The sequence below is a fragment of the Sipha flava genome, unplaced genomic scaffold, assembly GCF_003268045.1.
Source record: "Sipha flava isolate LNK unplaced genomic scaffold, YSA_version1 50_pilon_pilon, whole genome shotgun sequence".
NCBI classification, from domain to species: domain Eukaryota; kingdom Metazoa; phylum Arthropoda; class Insecta; order Hemiptera; family Aphididae; genus Sipha; species Sipha flava.
Window position 1 is genome coordinate 955,519 of NW_020273428.1, and position 18,502 is coordinate 974,020.

Sequence of the window (18,502 nt, forward strand, 5' to 3'; positions counted from 1 at the left end):
ATGGAGTCAATCTATTAATTTAATATATACGTGAGCATTTAAAAAAGTATATTATTGATTTCGATTAAATTAACAGTCCACACGATCTACTAAATTAAAATTTGTTCATTTTTATTTTTTTTATTATTCGAAAAAAAATGTAAAAATCGATTTAATAACAATGGTTTTGTGTATTCAACATTTCTTTGTATAATAAATAATATTTCTCAGGCATATTAATCTAAAGCATTATAATTAAAAAAAATAAAATTAGTTTCTACACCATTCCAATTCGAACTTTTGATTATAACGTTAATCTGACTATAAAAAAGTTACATATTTTTATTAATTTCATTTTATTCTTTTTTTAATTTTCTTTTATTAAAATATCTTCAACCTATGGTTAATATATAACTTTCATAAAATTATACAATCATCTTTTATCTTTTTTTTCGAAATTCTTAATGAAAACGTGGATTTAAATTGTTGAGAAAAACTATTATGGAAGTAACACCTTAAAAAACTATTCTACCACATATTGTTGGGCAGAAATTTTATTAACTTTTAGTTATAACGGTGTTCATCGATAAATGAATAGTTAACATTTACAAAATATTGTACAAAGTGCTTATAATTAATATCTATCAAAGTCTGTTTCGATTGAGAACACAACAGAGTTAATTGAGTAAATTGAGGGAGGTCATATCTTAGAAACTATTAGTCTCGTGATGACTTAAGTGTTTTTTTTTTTTTTTTTTAGGAAAATATATTTGAGTTGTAATTGTAGAAAATTTTGAAATTGAATAAAAGATATGATTTTAAGATAGGGCCAAATGAACATGTATAATGTGAAAAATCTTTTGTTTTACCCATGGTCATAGCCGAAAAAAAATTAATTATAATATTATTATTTTTATTGCAAGTTATTTCACAAATGTATGATATAAATATTTTTTTGTGTTTATTTTATAAACAATGATAGGTATGGTTTTACAATTAATATGTATATATTTTATATACGTATAGTATATGTTCTGCAATGTCTGTTTAATAATTTCCCTAAACAAAAATCATTCCGAATCCACCCCTTTGTGTCACACTGTAAAGCTTGAAAAAATATCAAATCTTTTAGTTTTGGCTATTTATAAACTTTATTTTCTCAGAATAGTTTTATCGTTTGCCGATTTACAGTTACCGTGCGACAACGTAAGAATTATTTGAAACAACAGCAAAGCACTATAATTCGCGACGGGGTGGACGAAATGAGACGATCGCTTAACGTAATGGAACAACCGGCTATCGGCTTTTTTTTTCTCATCATGCCCCGCACACAATCGTTACAACGGTACACAATAATGCTAAGGTCCTAGAAATTCGTAAAGGGTTCATACGTTTGTGCCAATGTTGCAATTATTTTTCTACTCACGAGAACAAGACGAAACAAAAAGTAAAATAATATTGCAACGAAAATACACTTCTATATTTAGCGTTTTGTTGTCGGATAATTATAGAGTAATCGATTCTTATAATTTATAATTATTCCAAATTTTGTTCTTTTTATTATAATAAAAATTAATTTTTATCATTAAAAAAACAAACAAAACTTTAAAACAAAATAATTTTTTTACGAGTTCTCTCTGGCACTTTTTTTTATCCAATAAGGGTCTGGTATACAAAAAAAGGTTAAGTATTCTTCGAAAAATAGTGTGTGTCGTTAATACTCATGCCACGCATAATACAATAATGGTGTATGTATGCGGTAGACTAACGACGGCGCTTGTCATAGGTCTGCAGTCATTATTTTTACGATGTATAGGTATATACGAGTATATGTATACAAGAAAGCGCGAGCCCCGACGATCGTCTCGATTATTTTTAATAGTTAAACCTCAATAAAAACGCAACTGTCATTTTCGTACAGTAGGCAGTCGTCTATTCAACTGAAAATCGCAAAATTTCCAGTGTATAGTGAAATATCATTAGTATAGAACGGATTAATGTGCATAAAAATACACTTAAAATACTTTAATATTGTAAAAAATGTACTTTATTTTTAAGCATGCAATTAAAATTTAATATGATTGAAGAAATTAATTTTATTAGGTATTATACTATGGAAAAAGACGGTGTATGGGAAATTAATTATTGTTTTTTTGTTATCGTCACCAATAACAGACTAAATTTTTACTGATAATATTATTAATTTAAGACGGTCTACAAACATGTGCACTCATTTGAAAATATCTAATTCGTAATCGAGTTCATTTTTAACCATTAACCTTATTGTATTTAATTATTAAAAAAAAAAAAAATGTATTCTAAATAAAAATAATTATCTTTTAAATCAAAAATGCATGCATTAGGTAACTGTTCAAAATATGTAAAATAAAATCGGTGTTATTTTAATAAGAATGTTTGAAATTATTTCAAATAACTTATTTTTATAAATATAAGCACTTTGCATATGTAATTATACAAATCCATCATTTATTACTTGTGTTATATAATAAAATGGATTATTTTATTGTCCCTATGTAATGGAGGTTTTACCAATTAACATTACACGTTGTGCTATCTGTTATTATTTTTATATTAGTTATTAATTGTAATTTTTATTTTTTGCTGTTTTTCAATCTCGTTCCCGTGCCACTCAGATGGAAATCGGTTCGACGTTAATGTGTTTGGCGGAGAACGGATTGTGGCAGTTGCAGGGTGTGCTCAGTTACCGAGGCGGTTATGGCCGGTCATCCAAACCGTCGCTGTACAACGCCATTGTGGACGCAGTGCCATGGGCGGAGAATACCATCGCGTCCGGCGTCTGACGGCATATATAAAGTTTAAATTTTTATTTACATATGTATTATCGGAAGCTATTATCGTTTCCTCGGTATTATCCCTTTAACCCCGTCCCCCTACATCTAAATATCACCACTGGAAACGTGTTTTCCCTCAGCCCCGGAAGGTCGTACAATAACATAGTTTTTCTAGCTTATAAGTATTCCACAGCGGACGAATCATCCAATCGAACGACTATTTCGGTAACCTATCGTCTCGTACGAGTACTATAACATTCGATGTAGATAGAGTCGTTACCGTTCGTGATGATTACAATCATATAATCTGTATAATATTCTTTGTACCGTACGAAATTCTATCCCCGAGGGAACAGACGATTTCACGTATGTGCGTGCGATACGTATATATGTATATATAAATATTATTATTATCAATTTTATGTTGTATACAATTTTTAATATTCTTTTAAATGTTTTTTTTTTTTTTTTTTTTTTTTTTACCTACGTCTTTAGGAGAGATCAATACAATTTATTATATAATCCTGTGAATTTTTCGATTGTGTACGCCCATTGCAGTGTACGGTCGACTATTATAAAATAATATTCGAATTAATTAAGCTTTTCCCCGTAACATATCGACGATGTAACGCGTGGCATGTTTTCGACACGAGTGAGTACATAATATATAATTATGTGTTTGTATACGAAAAGTTGCCATATTGATAGTATAATGATACACATAGGAATAAAATATAATATCATTCACGTATGTAATATATTATCCGTCCAATTATATTATTATTTTGTATTTTATTATTTACCTATATATTTATAGACATATATTACATATATTTTAATATACGAACATGTTCCTTCGGTCGACCGTTTTACATTCTTTTCGCGCACGCTTGTCGGACTCGCGATCAATTTGGCTGCATCATATTATATTATAATTTCGTTTAAACAACTGTTACGAAAAATATAAATATACCTTACAATAGGTTAACATAGATTAGTTAACAGCCGTATCGTGGTCTCGCCGAAGCTAAAACGCTTGTGAAATCTAAAATTTATACTCGTTTGTAATTATTATATTATTATTATTATTATTATTATTATTATTATTATTATTATTATTATTATCATTATGATATTATATTAACATTTTTGTAGTTGTGCTCAAGAATATTATTTTTTAATATTTTATTTTTATTAATTATTATTATTATTTTTATATGAGTGATCTGATTTGTTTCAATGTATGATGTATCAAAATAATTTTGAATACGCATAGAATAATACATATTATTATTTTATGTATTAAACTATTGATGTTGGATGAAATATTTTACTGTACACTCGATATTAATATTAAATTAGTATAATATGTATTAATTGTTCGATTTAAAATAAAAAATAAAATGTATTTACATAGCTACAGATAATGTTATGTAATCTATGCCCATTAAATTCAAATACCACTCATTCGTTGATTGCTACATCTCAAATACAACAAAAATATAAAATTAAAATTTAACATAACGGTTCTTCTAATTCTCTAGATGCACAATAAAAAGTGATTTTTTGTAAATCAGGTTGAAATAGTTTAAGGTTAGATATATTTATCTTTTCATTTATAAGTTACCTAAAAAATATTAAATTAAATTTTATATAATGATTTTTACAGTTGCTGATTGGAATATATGTCAATTAATATAACATAAATAAATATTATAAATATTAACAAAATATATATAATATAATAATAACTTCTTATAAAATTAAAATATATTCGACGGTGGTTGTGCACTTTTTATACCAAATTTTTTAATTTTTTTTACATACATCGTAATAGTAATTGCTCTTAAATGGAAATATGCTCTGAAATCGTAAAATATTCCCTGGATAAGTCCAGGTAATTCGGTCATTAATATTAAATAGTTATTGCCTTTTTATTATTATAATCGTATTATTGAACGTTTTCAATCGTCTTATAGTTTCGCGGCTCATTGGTTTCCTTGGTTTTGTTTTTATTGTTATTGTTATTTATTTATTATTTAATAATTTTTTTCTGGTATCGATTTCTACTTATTTTTTCATAACTGCCAATGATGTCAGATACGAGTAATGCTAATAAACTCGAAGAACTCGACAAAATGAAGGTTAATTATTTGAAGAAAGAATTGAAAGCAAGAGGTTTGCGTACAGTTGGAAATAAACAAGAACTCATTGATCGTATGATTAATCATTCAGAATCCTCAGTTTTAGATATCGAGGATACCGTGCTGGATGAGCACAACATTCTAGATGAAGATGATGCTCTAAAGGATGATTTTGGCTATTCGGACATTGATAATTCAAAAGTTTTAGAAGATAGTGCAGAGAAAGAAGAAATCAATGTTGGCAATGGCATCATTCATGAAGAAAAGGATGTTCAACTGGTAATTCAACCTAAAAAGGTAACATTAAAACGTTCTTCTGTAACTGTGTTAAATAGTGAAGATAATAAAGCTAAAGAAGAAGAGAAAGTTAATGAAGAAATTGATGAATCAATTAATAAGGACCGCATTATTAAGTTAGATGAAGTTAAAACAATGAGTCAAACTGAGAGAATAATAATGAGAGCTAAAAATTTTGGAAATGAAGTGTCAGAGGACAAAAAATTGGCTCGATTAATTAAATTTGGTGCTGTAACTGATCAAAAACCAATAGCCAATGCTGATAATTATAAATTGAAAATGAGAGCCGAGAGATTTGGTGAAACAGTTTCTAAAATTTTACATAATATTGAAAAAGAAGACAAACTTAAAGCTCGTGAACTTCAATTTGGTTCTATTGATAAAACGGTGTTTACTGCTATTAAAAAGCGTAACAATGGAAATGTAGGAAAACAAAAAAATACTCAAGGTTGTAAGAGAAATTTCCCATACAAAAAACGGTATTAATAATTTTTTTCTTCTGTGTAATATATCTACAAATAAAATGTATATTTAATTTTTTCTTATATTATTTCCATTATAATCAACAATTTTCTTCTCTAATTTTTTTTTTACCTTAATTATAACGTAATTAGTAGTAACAGTACTTTATACCATCAATTAATTTAAAGGGAATCGTACATTCCTTAAACCATCTGAATATATTTTATTTAATTACTATTATCATGTCATCAACATCAATGAAATGTGTTTTGAGTACTTTGAATTTAGTAAAATAAAATTATACTTATATAATAATAGCAATGTATAAAATGTATACAAACGATAGAACTTATACATGTTAGTATTGTATTTTATAAGTAATTTCACACATAAAAGCCCGTAAGTCATTTTATTCTGTGTGCCTATGAAATATTACAAAATGTACATACAATTATATAATAAATCCATATACTATGCACATGGTGTTTGTGTTGGAAATATTTATTCGCAATGTTTCACTTGAAAAAAAATGTATTTTTTCAATGAATTCTCTTCTGGCGGTTCATAAATACTACAACTTTGAACAGTTGTAAACATTATCGTTGATTTCTCAACTTTCGTAGCATTTATAGTACACACAAAAACGTAGTTGTAATAATTTTTTTTTTTTTTATTTAAAATATGTATTCGTAATGTTCACTGTTCTTGTATAATACAAGTTGTATTCTACATATGTGGTCACCGTGAAATCTCTTGGTACATACATTAAGTATTTATTTTTCAAGAAAATTTCATCAATCTTTAAAATGTGCTTCCGAACGTAAGTATGGTGGGATTGCTAGCGACCGAATTCTTATTACGATTTTTTTTATGATATTCAGTCCATATCACTCAAATGCTGCATATAAATGGTAAACGCACAGATGAGTCAAAAAACAATTACAAAGTTCATTTACATTAAACGATCGTCTATTTGTACTGCGATTAAATAAATTATAATGTTTTACGAATATTTTAATAATCAAAGTAAATGACACAAAACACAGATACATTACGAAACACATGAAGTCTATGAAAATATATTATATATATATATCTGAAAGGTTCTCCGTGTTTTTGCGTCGGTTTTCTTGCATCACGAAACCGAAGAACGTTCGTCGTGGATTCCTTTGCATAGCTTAAATACGGTATTTTGACCCGTCTCGTTTGCATGGTAATGATCGACCGAAAAAACGCTTACTCGTCGTTTTGCCGTGCGTGGAAATAGTTCGTGTTTTCGGTCAGACGAGGGTGGCCTCCGACCGTGGTGTACGAAAAACGGTTAACCGGCCGAATTGAACTGTAGCAATATACATTTGGAAATCGAACGGTGACGTTTGATTCAGTTTCGATGTTTATCACTCCTTTACTCCCTTATCGCTAAGTGCCGTTTACGGTATACAAAACGCAATATGTGTACACGGGTGGATCTATAAACGAAATGGGGAGGAGTACGATGACGTAAAAGTTAACTACAACGTAATAATACGTGTTGAACGTAGTCGGTTCGGTGAATATAATATTATGCATGATGTACGTGGTGCAATAATAATCAATTTACGAATACACGCTTTGATTGAATACATTATATTATACGAGCAAAAATACAAAGCAGTTCTACTGCGATAATTATAGTACATTGAAATAGATGTATTCAATAACAGGAATAACGGCCGCCGGTTTATGAAACCGAAAAATTGCAAGCACCTGTGAGATGAGTTTTTCACCAACCCCGTTTAGCCCCGATGAATCTACCCGTACACGTGTAAACGCTGTTAATGAAAGGAGGAGTGATTTTACCCCCGAAAAAAAAAAAAAAAAAAATGGTAAAAAAATAATAACAATGATTAGAGTATTAATGCGCTAGGTAGTTGGGCGATGACGGACCGCACGTGTACCGGTATGGCGTAGGAAAGAGAAGGGGTTGAGCGTTCAACACCCCTTCCGATTGCCTTCGGCCTGACCTGGAGTTTGTAAATAAACAGGTGATAATAAAAATAAACGCTACCTAATCACGTCAAACCCTCCAACCCCTGCCGACAAAATCGATCCATACAGCATCGGAAATCCGACTGAAACAGACGACTGGCTTTCGATCGGGCACCACCGTCGCGGCGCACACAATCGTTACACGGTACGTTTTAAGTTTACTGAACCCGGCGGTGGTGCGGCGAGTGCGTGAAATTACCACCCCCAACCACCCCGGGTAGACCGGCAGTTATCGGGCGGCGGCGGCGGCCAACGAGTCGATATATGCACCACACGGCCGCCCGGTGTCGCGGGTCGACAGCCAATGACGTCACGCGCTCGAACAATGACGTCACGCGGACGAAATCGTGTAACAGATTAATCTGCGGCGCCCGAGGTCTATTGCGTGTTCGCGCCGCGTCCGCGAACCCGTCGGCTATTGACGTTTACGATAATCGCGGTGGCGGTTTTCGCGTCCTCGCGATCGCTTACAATCACGGGGATACGGTTTTACGATGCCGGAGACCACTGGCCTGATTATCATTTACCGGTTACAATACATGTTGTATCATAAAGCTTTATTGCTTTTTAATATTATAAAATCGCCCGTTTATTTTTAATTTTAAATTTTTTCTACATTCTTACGCGCTTCGTCAAATAGGTATAATCTGTACGATTATACAAATCCGAAACCTTTGTAATGAAGCGACTCTATAATTTTCTGCAAAGCGTACCGCGTTGCAATACCCCGGGCATCCGTATCATTTATAATTGCATTCATGAATATTATAACCGTACTGCTTTAACGATGATTACGCGTCCATTGCTTCGACAACGGTAACGCGTCGTTTTCCTGTCGTTGCATTAGACGTGTTGGGTGACAGGAATGTCGCGAATAGGCTCGTTCGATGGGACACCACACCGAAAGGGCTCACGATGTTTCCGTGGTACACGGGTCGAGTTAAAAATGTTCATAAATTTCACGTTTTAATTATTTAAGTGATGTATACAAACACTGCAAATGTAATGTTACCTCGGGCACTGGTAATCTTTATTGCACTTTACACGTTTCTATAATGTGTTCATTTTATCTTAGCGCTTTATCATTAATGTCATGTGTCATGGTGTTTTTACGGAGTTATTCGATTAAACGCGAACACTTAGCACATTTAGCTGTTTCAAAATTCCTGAAATGCAAAAAATCACTTTCTACCGTCCTTCGTTTGTTCAGTCCGTGCATTCATCATATTCTTAGTTGTTCAAACTTTATCCAACGGAAATGTTTCATTTGTTTTTTTTTTTTTATAATTCTTGATGCATTGATATGGGTTTCTTTAGAGTTTTCGATTTATCAGTGTCTATTAGAGCGTTCTTAGATCGATTTCGACGTTCTCAGTACGTTAAGCACAACACATAAAAATATGAACTTAAATGCACTATTTCATGGAGAGCGTTCGATGACACTGGTCACGTCGTGGGAAAGGCCCTTAAAACCTTTAAGTGTAAAAAGAAAAAGTTTTAGTGAATATTTATAACCGGAGAAATAATTGTTTCGTATAATTGGATTTTTATTATTATTTTTAATTTCATTTACATTTTTCAACTATTAAAAAGTTAAATTATAAATCCTTATTCAACGGCTTTATTAAAAGTGTTATGTTTATATTTATTATTTATAACTATTAAAATGGTTAATTTAGATGCAAATATTAATTAAAACTCATAATGATGATCACTTTTGACACGTACATAGGTATACCGTATATACAATACGTACCCGATGCATACAAACATATATTGCAACAATGTTTACAGGAGCTTGTAAAATAATTACGTTGTTTCCATCGCACGATAATTTTGCACTGATAACCATCGATCAGCGTTGCCTTGAGTTCACCACGTAGAGGTTTTTGCCTTGTAATCGAAAATTAATTTAACTTAAGTTAACTGAATAATGAAACAATATGAATAATTATTCATATTTGCAGTTTTAGTTTACATGTATATTTTGTCAGTTTTAAATATATATATATATATACATTTTATGATTAAAGATTGTACCTACATAATGGTGTGCCTGATACGAGAAAAAAAAATTTTAAAATTCTGACTATGCCGCTGACGGTGTACCATTGTTACCATAATGATTGATGGGAACGGTTTAGTGAAATTAAAAAATTAATAGCTCATCAGTGCACTAAGAAAATCAAATTTTATACGACCAATCAGAAGAATATACAATTTCGAAAAAATATAATAACAATAATAGGGATGAAAAATGATGTTAACCGAAAAAGTCTCGGGCCGAAGTCCTCACGTGTATGACCACACACCCCCAGCCCTTATCTTCCCGTCTTCCCGAACGCTGATTGTCGTAACGATATACGTATACAGAAACGCGTGGTCGAGGGGTGCACGTGCGTTTCCCAAAACTTATATAAAATGCGGTCCAGCCGGCGCCGGCGACTGCGTTTCGTACGCACACGCACTTACTCGTATACCCTCCGCACGTGCCGCCGAGAAAGGCCGATAAACCCTGGAGCGTCCGGGCTCGGTCAACGAATCGGTCAAACCAACGGTTAAGCGAGACGCTTTCCTCCCCCCTCCCCGGAAATATAGACGTATAAGCTACACTAGGGGCGGAACTAGAGGGTGGAATGCGGGGATTCATCTCCGGGAGTAAAATTTTAGAGGATGTAGGTTTTGTAATTATTAACAACTAATTTGATATTTTTAAATTCGTTAAATATTGGATTAAAATTCAATAAGTATGATTGTATATTAATTGTTAGAAAAAAAATCTCGAGACGAGTGTTGGTTATTGGTCTATGATAGGGCGTAATTTTTACATTTTCCCCGAGCGTAAAAATTCCTAGTTCCATCTCTGAGCTATACGCTTGCTCATAATTCCCGACTAGATGCGAATATTCGACTTTCGAGTTCGATAAAACCTTACCGCGACCCGGATATCCACATTCTCTTTTTAGTAATAGTGTTGTTTTTTGAAACGCCGTACAGATCTCGCATGAATATATAATACATTATAATTGTTTTCAGTCAAACGCACGATTACTATAAGTTCTATTCGATTGCGTCGAACTATAATTCAAGAAGAACAACACAATGAGATTGTTCAGACTGCCACTACTTAATAATTGGACGACCGAACAATACTTGAATGTAAACATACGCACAATTAATTTAAGTTCTATCAAATAGCGTCAAATTGTATTTCAAGAAGATGAATGAGATTGTTCAGACCAGCAGTACTTAATGATTGGACGACTAAACAATGCTTGAATGCAAACATGAATTTGAAAAATTGCATATTGATTATGCACATGTAATTGGTGGATCATAAAACCACTACTCAACTTCACTCAATAGTGAAACAGCTATCATCATCGAAACCCACGGGTTCTATCACGATAATATCATGTTATACATACAATTTTTTTTTTCCGAATTTTTAATGCATCATAAAATATAAACCGTGATAATAACTCGTGGACTCTAATGTACACGGCATTACGAACCTATAACTTAACAGTCCCCAGAATACCGTATTGGACCCAAAATAATATATCAGTATTAACCGTTGGCTAGGTTTAGCTGGAATGTTTGCAATTCGAAAACTAAAGTTATAAATTGGTATTGAAGAATGAAGTGTTTTACAATAGACCCGTCTAGTGATCGAAGTGGCTTAAAGTATTATAAAAACAGATAAGATTCAAACTTGAAATTGTGTACAGCAGAGCAAAAATCAAACTTCAGTCAATCTGCACCAAATGTCTTATCAGACATTGCAAAAGGTCCGAACTCAGCGATATTTTACGATAAGTTTTCAGAAATAAGTATCGAAACTGCACTGCCACTTTTTTCCGAGATCGATTTATTCGTTTGCTAAAATTTGCTAAACGAATGACAAGTATCCCCGAACAACGCGAAAAAAGGCCGAAAACTCGGACATGCCGGCGTTTTTCCGGCTCTTAGCCGTGATTTATTATAATAGGAGTTTATAAAATAATTTATTTACGAGCACAACAAACGAGTACCGAGACGTAGTAGTAGTCGATCCATTCGGATTTGTGTTTCAAAAGAAGTGTTTTAAAAAGAAAAATGCGTGCACTACTTCGCCTCATAAGCGCCGCCGCGGCTACGTAAAAAGGCGGTTCACGTGCTTTTGAGTGCGTTTGATGAAAAAAAAATAAAAATCAAAAAACTATAAATGAATTATCACGTGCCAATTATTCGCGTACACGAATGGAGTAATCACATTATGTAAATTACGAAAACTCTTGCGTAAGCCTGCCGAGAGCGTTAATCATCGCGAAAAGTCACTGAGTTAACTGTTTTAACTGCGACCCGAACCGTATATTACACATGCAAATAATAAACACCTACGTGAGGCGTTGATTAATTCTCGTTCCCCGAGCATTTAACTTAAGCCTACGACTATTATGTACTGCACCGAGAGGATCAAAATGGCATCTAAACGCTTGGATATGGTAATAGTGGAGTGGATTTGTGGCTGCAGTTTGACCAAGAGTCGGGTGGAGACTTACTTTTCGTTTGAAGGTACGTAGACCATCGTTTTTATTTTTCGTTTTGTTTTTACCGACCTAAAATTTAGTTTTTTAACAGCAAATTCGAATGACTTATTTCATTTGTAATAGGTTTATTCGGTCATTTTTCGTAATGCTATAACTCGTCGTACTGTTTCGCACCTAATTTTGACCGCGACGGTTTTAAACATTTTAATTGGTTACAAATTCCGGCAATAATCAAATTTTCTTAACTTCATAAATCATACGAGTAATACAACGTTGCATATTAACGAAAAGTTAAATTACAGTGTTCTTAGAGTTTTATTTTTATAATTTTCAATCATTTTATTTTATATAAGTACAATATTTTTGATGTTTTAGCAAACCACTACTTCTTTTTGTCGTTTACCACTAGACTCATGACATACATACAATATGGTAATCATTTTAATATTCCAAATTAAAGAAATATGCTAAAAATGTATAGAAATGTAAAGATTTGCTATAGAACTTCAAGACATATCGTATAAAAGCTCGTTCATAGAATGATTTTCATAACTATCATTCGTGATTTGCCTTGATAATGGATGATTTTCATAATCATTTCTACTATTTGTCCATTAATAATTTCGTTTGCTCCGTACCATCACCACGATAAAACATTTTGAATTATTACTATATTTAGACAAACTCGATCGGGCGTAATTAACAAGAGAGAGAGAGAGAAAGAGAAAATTAATTACACTCGCTAACCATCACACATCTATTAAGAACAGACCAAACTGCTTGAAAATAAATGGCCTGTTATCACGATCTGCATATTAGTGTGTGACATATCTAATTTGTGAAATAAAATTAAAAAAAGAACAGTAGACTGAATCGTTTTTCAGATTTTTACAGTGATATTTATTAATCGTTTAGTGATGATGATCCATATATTATTGTAATATATACTTATTGTTAAAAATATACGTCATTACTCGTATACCAAAGAATGACTTATTTTATCAGTCAGAAAATGCAGTATCATTATGAGAATATTACTTCAGTAAATATATATATATATATATATAAAACATTTTATAAAACTATCTTTTTTAGGAATCTACAAAAATAATACAATATTTTTTTTTTTTTTTATTTGACTACTACAATTTTGCTGTGATACAGAGCCCTTATACTGTGTAATATACAGAATGTTTCTGTATGATTTACCAAATAAATTACTTTTTTATCAATAACTTATCAAATTAATTTAAAAAACAAATATCTCTTTATATTGCGATATGGGAAATTGTTTATTTTTTTATTTGAAATCAAACACTTATCGTAAGCGAAAATAATAATTTTTTTTTTTCGGCAAATTGATCTCTTACTAAATCGAAAACCTCCTATAAAATAAAGTTTCATGATTTTCGAATCATACAGAGTCCTCTGTACTATCGGTTACCCTCGTAAGCATATGAACGCTTGCATAATGATCAGATGACCAACCACGGGCAGCATATCCGATCCGCCTGACCTATTATTGTCAATCCTGTGGTGCCATTAATTTATGAGTATAAACTTTTCCGTTAAGTTCTAGGCAGCCGCATCCGTATACGGACGGCTTATACGCAATACATATATATTGTCCGTAAACGATGTTAACCCGACCATTTTGTCTGGAACGAAAATAATACATACGGTAAACCATAACTTTAATTTAATATTTGGCTGTTGTCTACAACACTGCAAAACACCATGAAAATATTTTGTGTTGAAAATATTACACTTCTTAGTAGTTTTCAGCTGCTCGTTCCTGTATCCTGCATTATAAGCCGTATAAAACGAAACTTATTTTATATTAGTTATCAGAACGTAATTCTCGTCGCTTTTCCCATTCCGTTAAAACGTTGATTTCTACTTCTATAATACTGAACCACTAACCAACACGTATAAACGATTCAACATTTATTGGATCGGCCAAATTATAATATACGACCCGAATGATGTGAAAATTATTCTTGTTTTCCTGTAAACGACTTTTTCGGTTGTCTGAGTCGGCAAATATTTTAGATTCTTTGAAAATTAAAAATAAAAAACCACGAATATTTCTATTGTGGATGTAACGAACCAAGAAATTATCATGAAATATAAAAAAAATAATAACAAGAAAAAAGAGTCGGTGCAGTGATCAATTCAATATATTAAACAGTATAATATAATAAAATAACATAAATATATAATATAATAATATAAAAGAGCAACTGTCTTGCAGTATAATATGAGACGAAAATAATAATTATTGCTCGTATATCATTTAAAATAGTTATACGAGGAATAATTATTGTTTTCGTCTCATTATACTGAAAGAAAGTTGCTTTATATATCATTTAAAATAGTTACCTGTATAACAAACACTTTAAATTAAATTATTTCGTATTTATTATTTTTATTATTTTCATGACCGCAAAACAATGATTTTTAAGTATAACACTCAGTTTTCTTTTACCTCATAGACAGAAAACGTTAAAAATAATAATTTTTCCTATACATAACGTACCACGACAATCTCTGGAACAAACAAATATTTGATTAAATAATTCATTTAGTTAAATACTATTATGAGAAATTTAACTAGGTACCTACATTAAAACGTGATGGGTACTAGTATGTTGTTAAAAACAAGAAAAATAACTTAAATATTACATACATAAGTAGACGACATATGACATATTTACACCATGATATTCAAAGTTAAATATGAATATAAAAAAAACTCTTAAACCTTGAATCAGATTTCATATGTATACGTAACATTTTTATCTGTATATGTTTTTCTATTTATTTATTATTATTTTTGAGGACGATGTCCAATTTACAAAATAATAATAATGGCAACAGTAAGAACATAATAGTATCTGAAAATTAACACATTTTTAAATAATTCAATATGAGTAACATAAATTATATTACGAATAAAACAATAAAAAAGTTTAATGATTGCATAGATATAAATCTAGAAATTGAAAGATCAAGAGGAGTTACAAACTAATATTATCATTGCGTTTCACTCAACAACCAGGCTTTTTCTAAGCAAGTAGAGAATCCTTTATATACTCAATAATTAATATTCGTAGTTCGCTCGAAAACCATGTTGGAAATTTCGATTGACTTATGAATACTTTTTTGGCTAAAACATTTATTACACTCTGTAATACTTTATAAAAAGAGTTTAGGTCTATATTTATATCACTTGTTAAATACAAATCAGACCAATTGATACTTGTTAACATATTGTTCATTGTTGTGAAATCTATATTTTTAGTATCATATTCTTGGCGTTACTTTTTATACCGATTTTGTACTGATACCACTATTATTTACTGTCGACATTAATGCATTGAAATTGCCTATCATAGCAGCCGTGTTAGCCAAATATTGCAATTTCAGTTACGAGTTCAGTTAAATAAACTTGAAATATCCATCACTTTGGCGTGTAATATTCGTTAAAAATGATTGAAGTTATAATGTACAGTGTGATTAAAATTTCATTAAAGTTTGTATTTTAGCTGACGAATTATACGTTATAATATTTCAAAATATAATTTGAAACACTTTCCGTTACCCTATATTACAGCGCGTTTATTTTACAAATAGTTATAATCGATAGTGACTCAATATTATTTCATATGATTTATACAAAGGTGGTTTAACCCACAGTCATTGAAGTAATTTTTTCTGCTTCCCTCCCCTTAGGCGACATATGTTGTAAATTCATTTTTTATTTAAGTGTTCATTAACACTTGTATGTAATTAAAAAAAAAACCAAATAATAAAATACAATGCAGTGGAGTAATCACGATCATAACATTAATAATTCAAATTCCAAATATTCTTAATATATTTAAATAACATTGTCGTCGATACTATAAATTCATAACAATCTGTAATGCGATAACTTATATTGCGTAATATGCTTGTCATGAAGTAAAATGTGAATAAAAATATTATTATTAAAATATTATTAATATTATTTATTTAGCCGCCCCCAGTGTTTATATAAATGTTCAAATTGATCCACATTAATTTACAAAATCTATAAACAATATTTGAACAGTGACCGTTTACTTTACGAACCATAAACATTTGAATTGTTTTCGTATAAATTGAAACGTAATATTATTACGTACGGATACTAAAAACGGGATGTGCGCGAAGTAAAAATAAATTGGCATAAGTACGTGATAGGACTTGATTGATACTAGGGAAGTATAAGACAAGCTACTTATGATAGAAATCAGTATGAGCTATTTAAAGCTTTTGAAGTCACGGATCATTTTTAAAAATCATCCTAAGCATAAAACAAAATCCAATTGGCCTATGTGTGTATATATATATTTATTTTTTTTTGACCGGCTTTTATCATTCACCCCTGCCCCATCATTTTTTTTTTTTTTTTGGTATTTGATCCCTGGCGATATTATTCCATAATAAATAAATTAAAATCTATCACTGTTTACTGTTAAATCAATCGTGCGCTTCCATAAACCGATAAAAATGTCATGTAGTCCATTCGACGAAACGCGTACGTTCATCGAATAACATTGAAACGATATAACATGTAACACTATCACGTCCGTTGACCACTGCACTGCGTAGATTGTACGTTAATCGTTCGATAATGACACAAATGTAAAATGAAAACGTGTACAGCGATTAAATGTTAACGCGTTTAACTCGAGACAGCGAGTACTGCGACGGCGTAACATTTTGAATTTCGACTGTGTAATAATATTATTTTTCATATTTTTTTTTTTTTTTTACGCAAAAATATTATAAGTAGTTCGAGTGGATCATGTTTGGTGTGGAATCAAAGGATATTTTCAGGAAAAGTTTCAAACCCACGCAATAATCCTCAATGCATAAATAATAACACGAAAAATCCATCGATACTCTACAATGGAATATAATGTTTGGGTTATAATTTCGTCCACCGATCTAGGAAAGTAAACACACAAATTTATAGTTGTATAATAATTATATTATAATTGCCACGTGCACGTCGTCATATGATGCATGTCAGTACACCCATTACGATAAGTATTGATTTATTTCGTCGAGGAAGAATGCCAAGTTCGTAGAACATAATATTGTAATATTTTCGCTATTTGATATTTAAAAACTTAAGTTACGTAACGTTCATTGGACATTAACCATTAACATTGAATGAATAAAATTATAATTGATCATTTTAGCGTGGACCACCATTACCATCCCTACTACCAGCCAACTGCTGAATCCCCCGCCCACTATCTGTCCAATAATCAATCGCGTCAACAACAAGAGATTTTACCGCATCTAATTTGCAGACGGATCAATAGGAATAGACAAACATCTCTCCTCGAATTTACACACGGACATCCCGATATCTTTGCTTTATATTGTTTACTGATTCACTCGCAGTCATATTGCAATGAAATTGAGGGACAGACAATCAGATTGTGTAAAACATTGATGACTTTAATTCGTCTTTCTATGGCGAAAAATGCATCTACGGTCTGACCAAAGACTGATTAATGCAATTAATGGCCCTAAGTTAACCCATTATTGGGGTCCCTCGTGTTAAAAAACGTTTAATTAAACATATACGTCTATAGACATTTAGAAGTTATGAACAAAAAAAAATTTCGATTCTAGAGTTGGTTTACACAACATAATATTTTGTTTATTAAAGAATATAATTTAATTAGTGCTAAATTACACTAACATAAAACATAATGTAATACAACCAAAAATACTAAAAAAAAAAAATTATTTATAATGTTTTATTCTACATTTGCACGATACTAATGTGTCTAAATCATCATCAAACGTGAGTCTCAATCGACATAAAATCGTTAATGCATTCAACCTATCTTTGTGTTGATCTTAAACGATCTTTAATTAGAGAAAAATTTGAAAAGGAACGTTTTGCTTTATAATTCGTTTTAAGTATTATCAGATATGAATATTATCTTAATGTAATGTATATTCATTTGAAGAATATTTAATAAGCGTTAAGAATAAGTAATAGTTTTTTTTTTTTTCCATGGCAACGGATTATAAAACGTTAACAACTGGTGCTGGGATATGGAGTGGCTTAGTACACTGGACGACGGTGACATCATCGGAGTAAAGCGGGTGGCTTCGGATACTGATGCTGCAGCTATGCTTGTGAGCTCGGTGTTGATAGCAAGCTATAACGGTGGTCAAATGTACGTTTCAGTTC

The 18,502-nt window shown here is 31.2% G+C and overlaps 2 protein-coding genes across 2 annotated transcripts in view; both read left to right on the forward strand.

Moving 5' to 3' along the window:
* The window catches only part of LOC112690597, a 63,100-nt gene extending 59,525 nt beyond the window's left edge, over positions 1 to 3,575 (forward strand). Inside the window, exon 19 of the mRNA XM_025564645.1 lies at positions 2,634 to 3,575. Coding sequence (XP_025420430.1) covers positions 2,634 to 2,801 — 168 coding nt within the window. The 3' untranslated portion in view covers positions 2,802 to 3,575. The remainder of the gene's footprint in view (positions 1 to 2,633) is intronic.
* Positions 3,576 to 4,610: 1,035 nt separating this feature from the next.
* On the forward strand, positions 4,611 to 5,734 carry LOC112690565. Its single transcript, XM_025564597.1, has one exon. The coding sequence runs from the start codon at positions 4,883 to 4,885 to the stop codon at positions 5,717 to 5,719; it is 837 nt and encodes a 278-aa protein (XP_025420382.1). The 5' UTR covers positions 4,611 to 4,882; the 3' UTR covers positions 5,720 to 5,734.
* Positions 5,735 to 18,502: the final 12,768 nt, after the last annotated feature.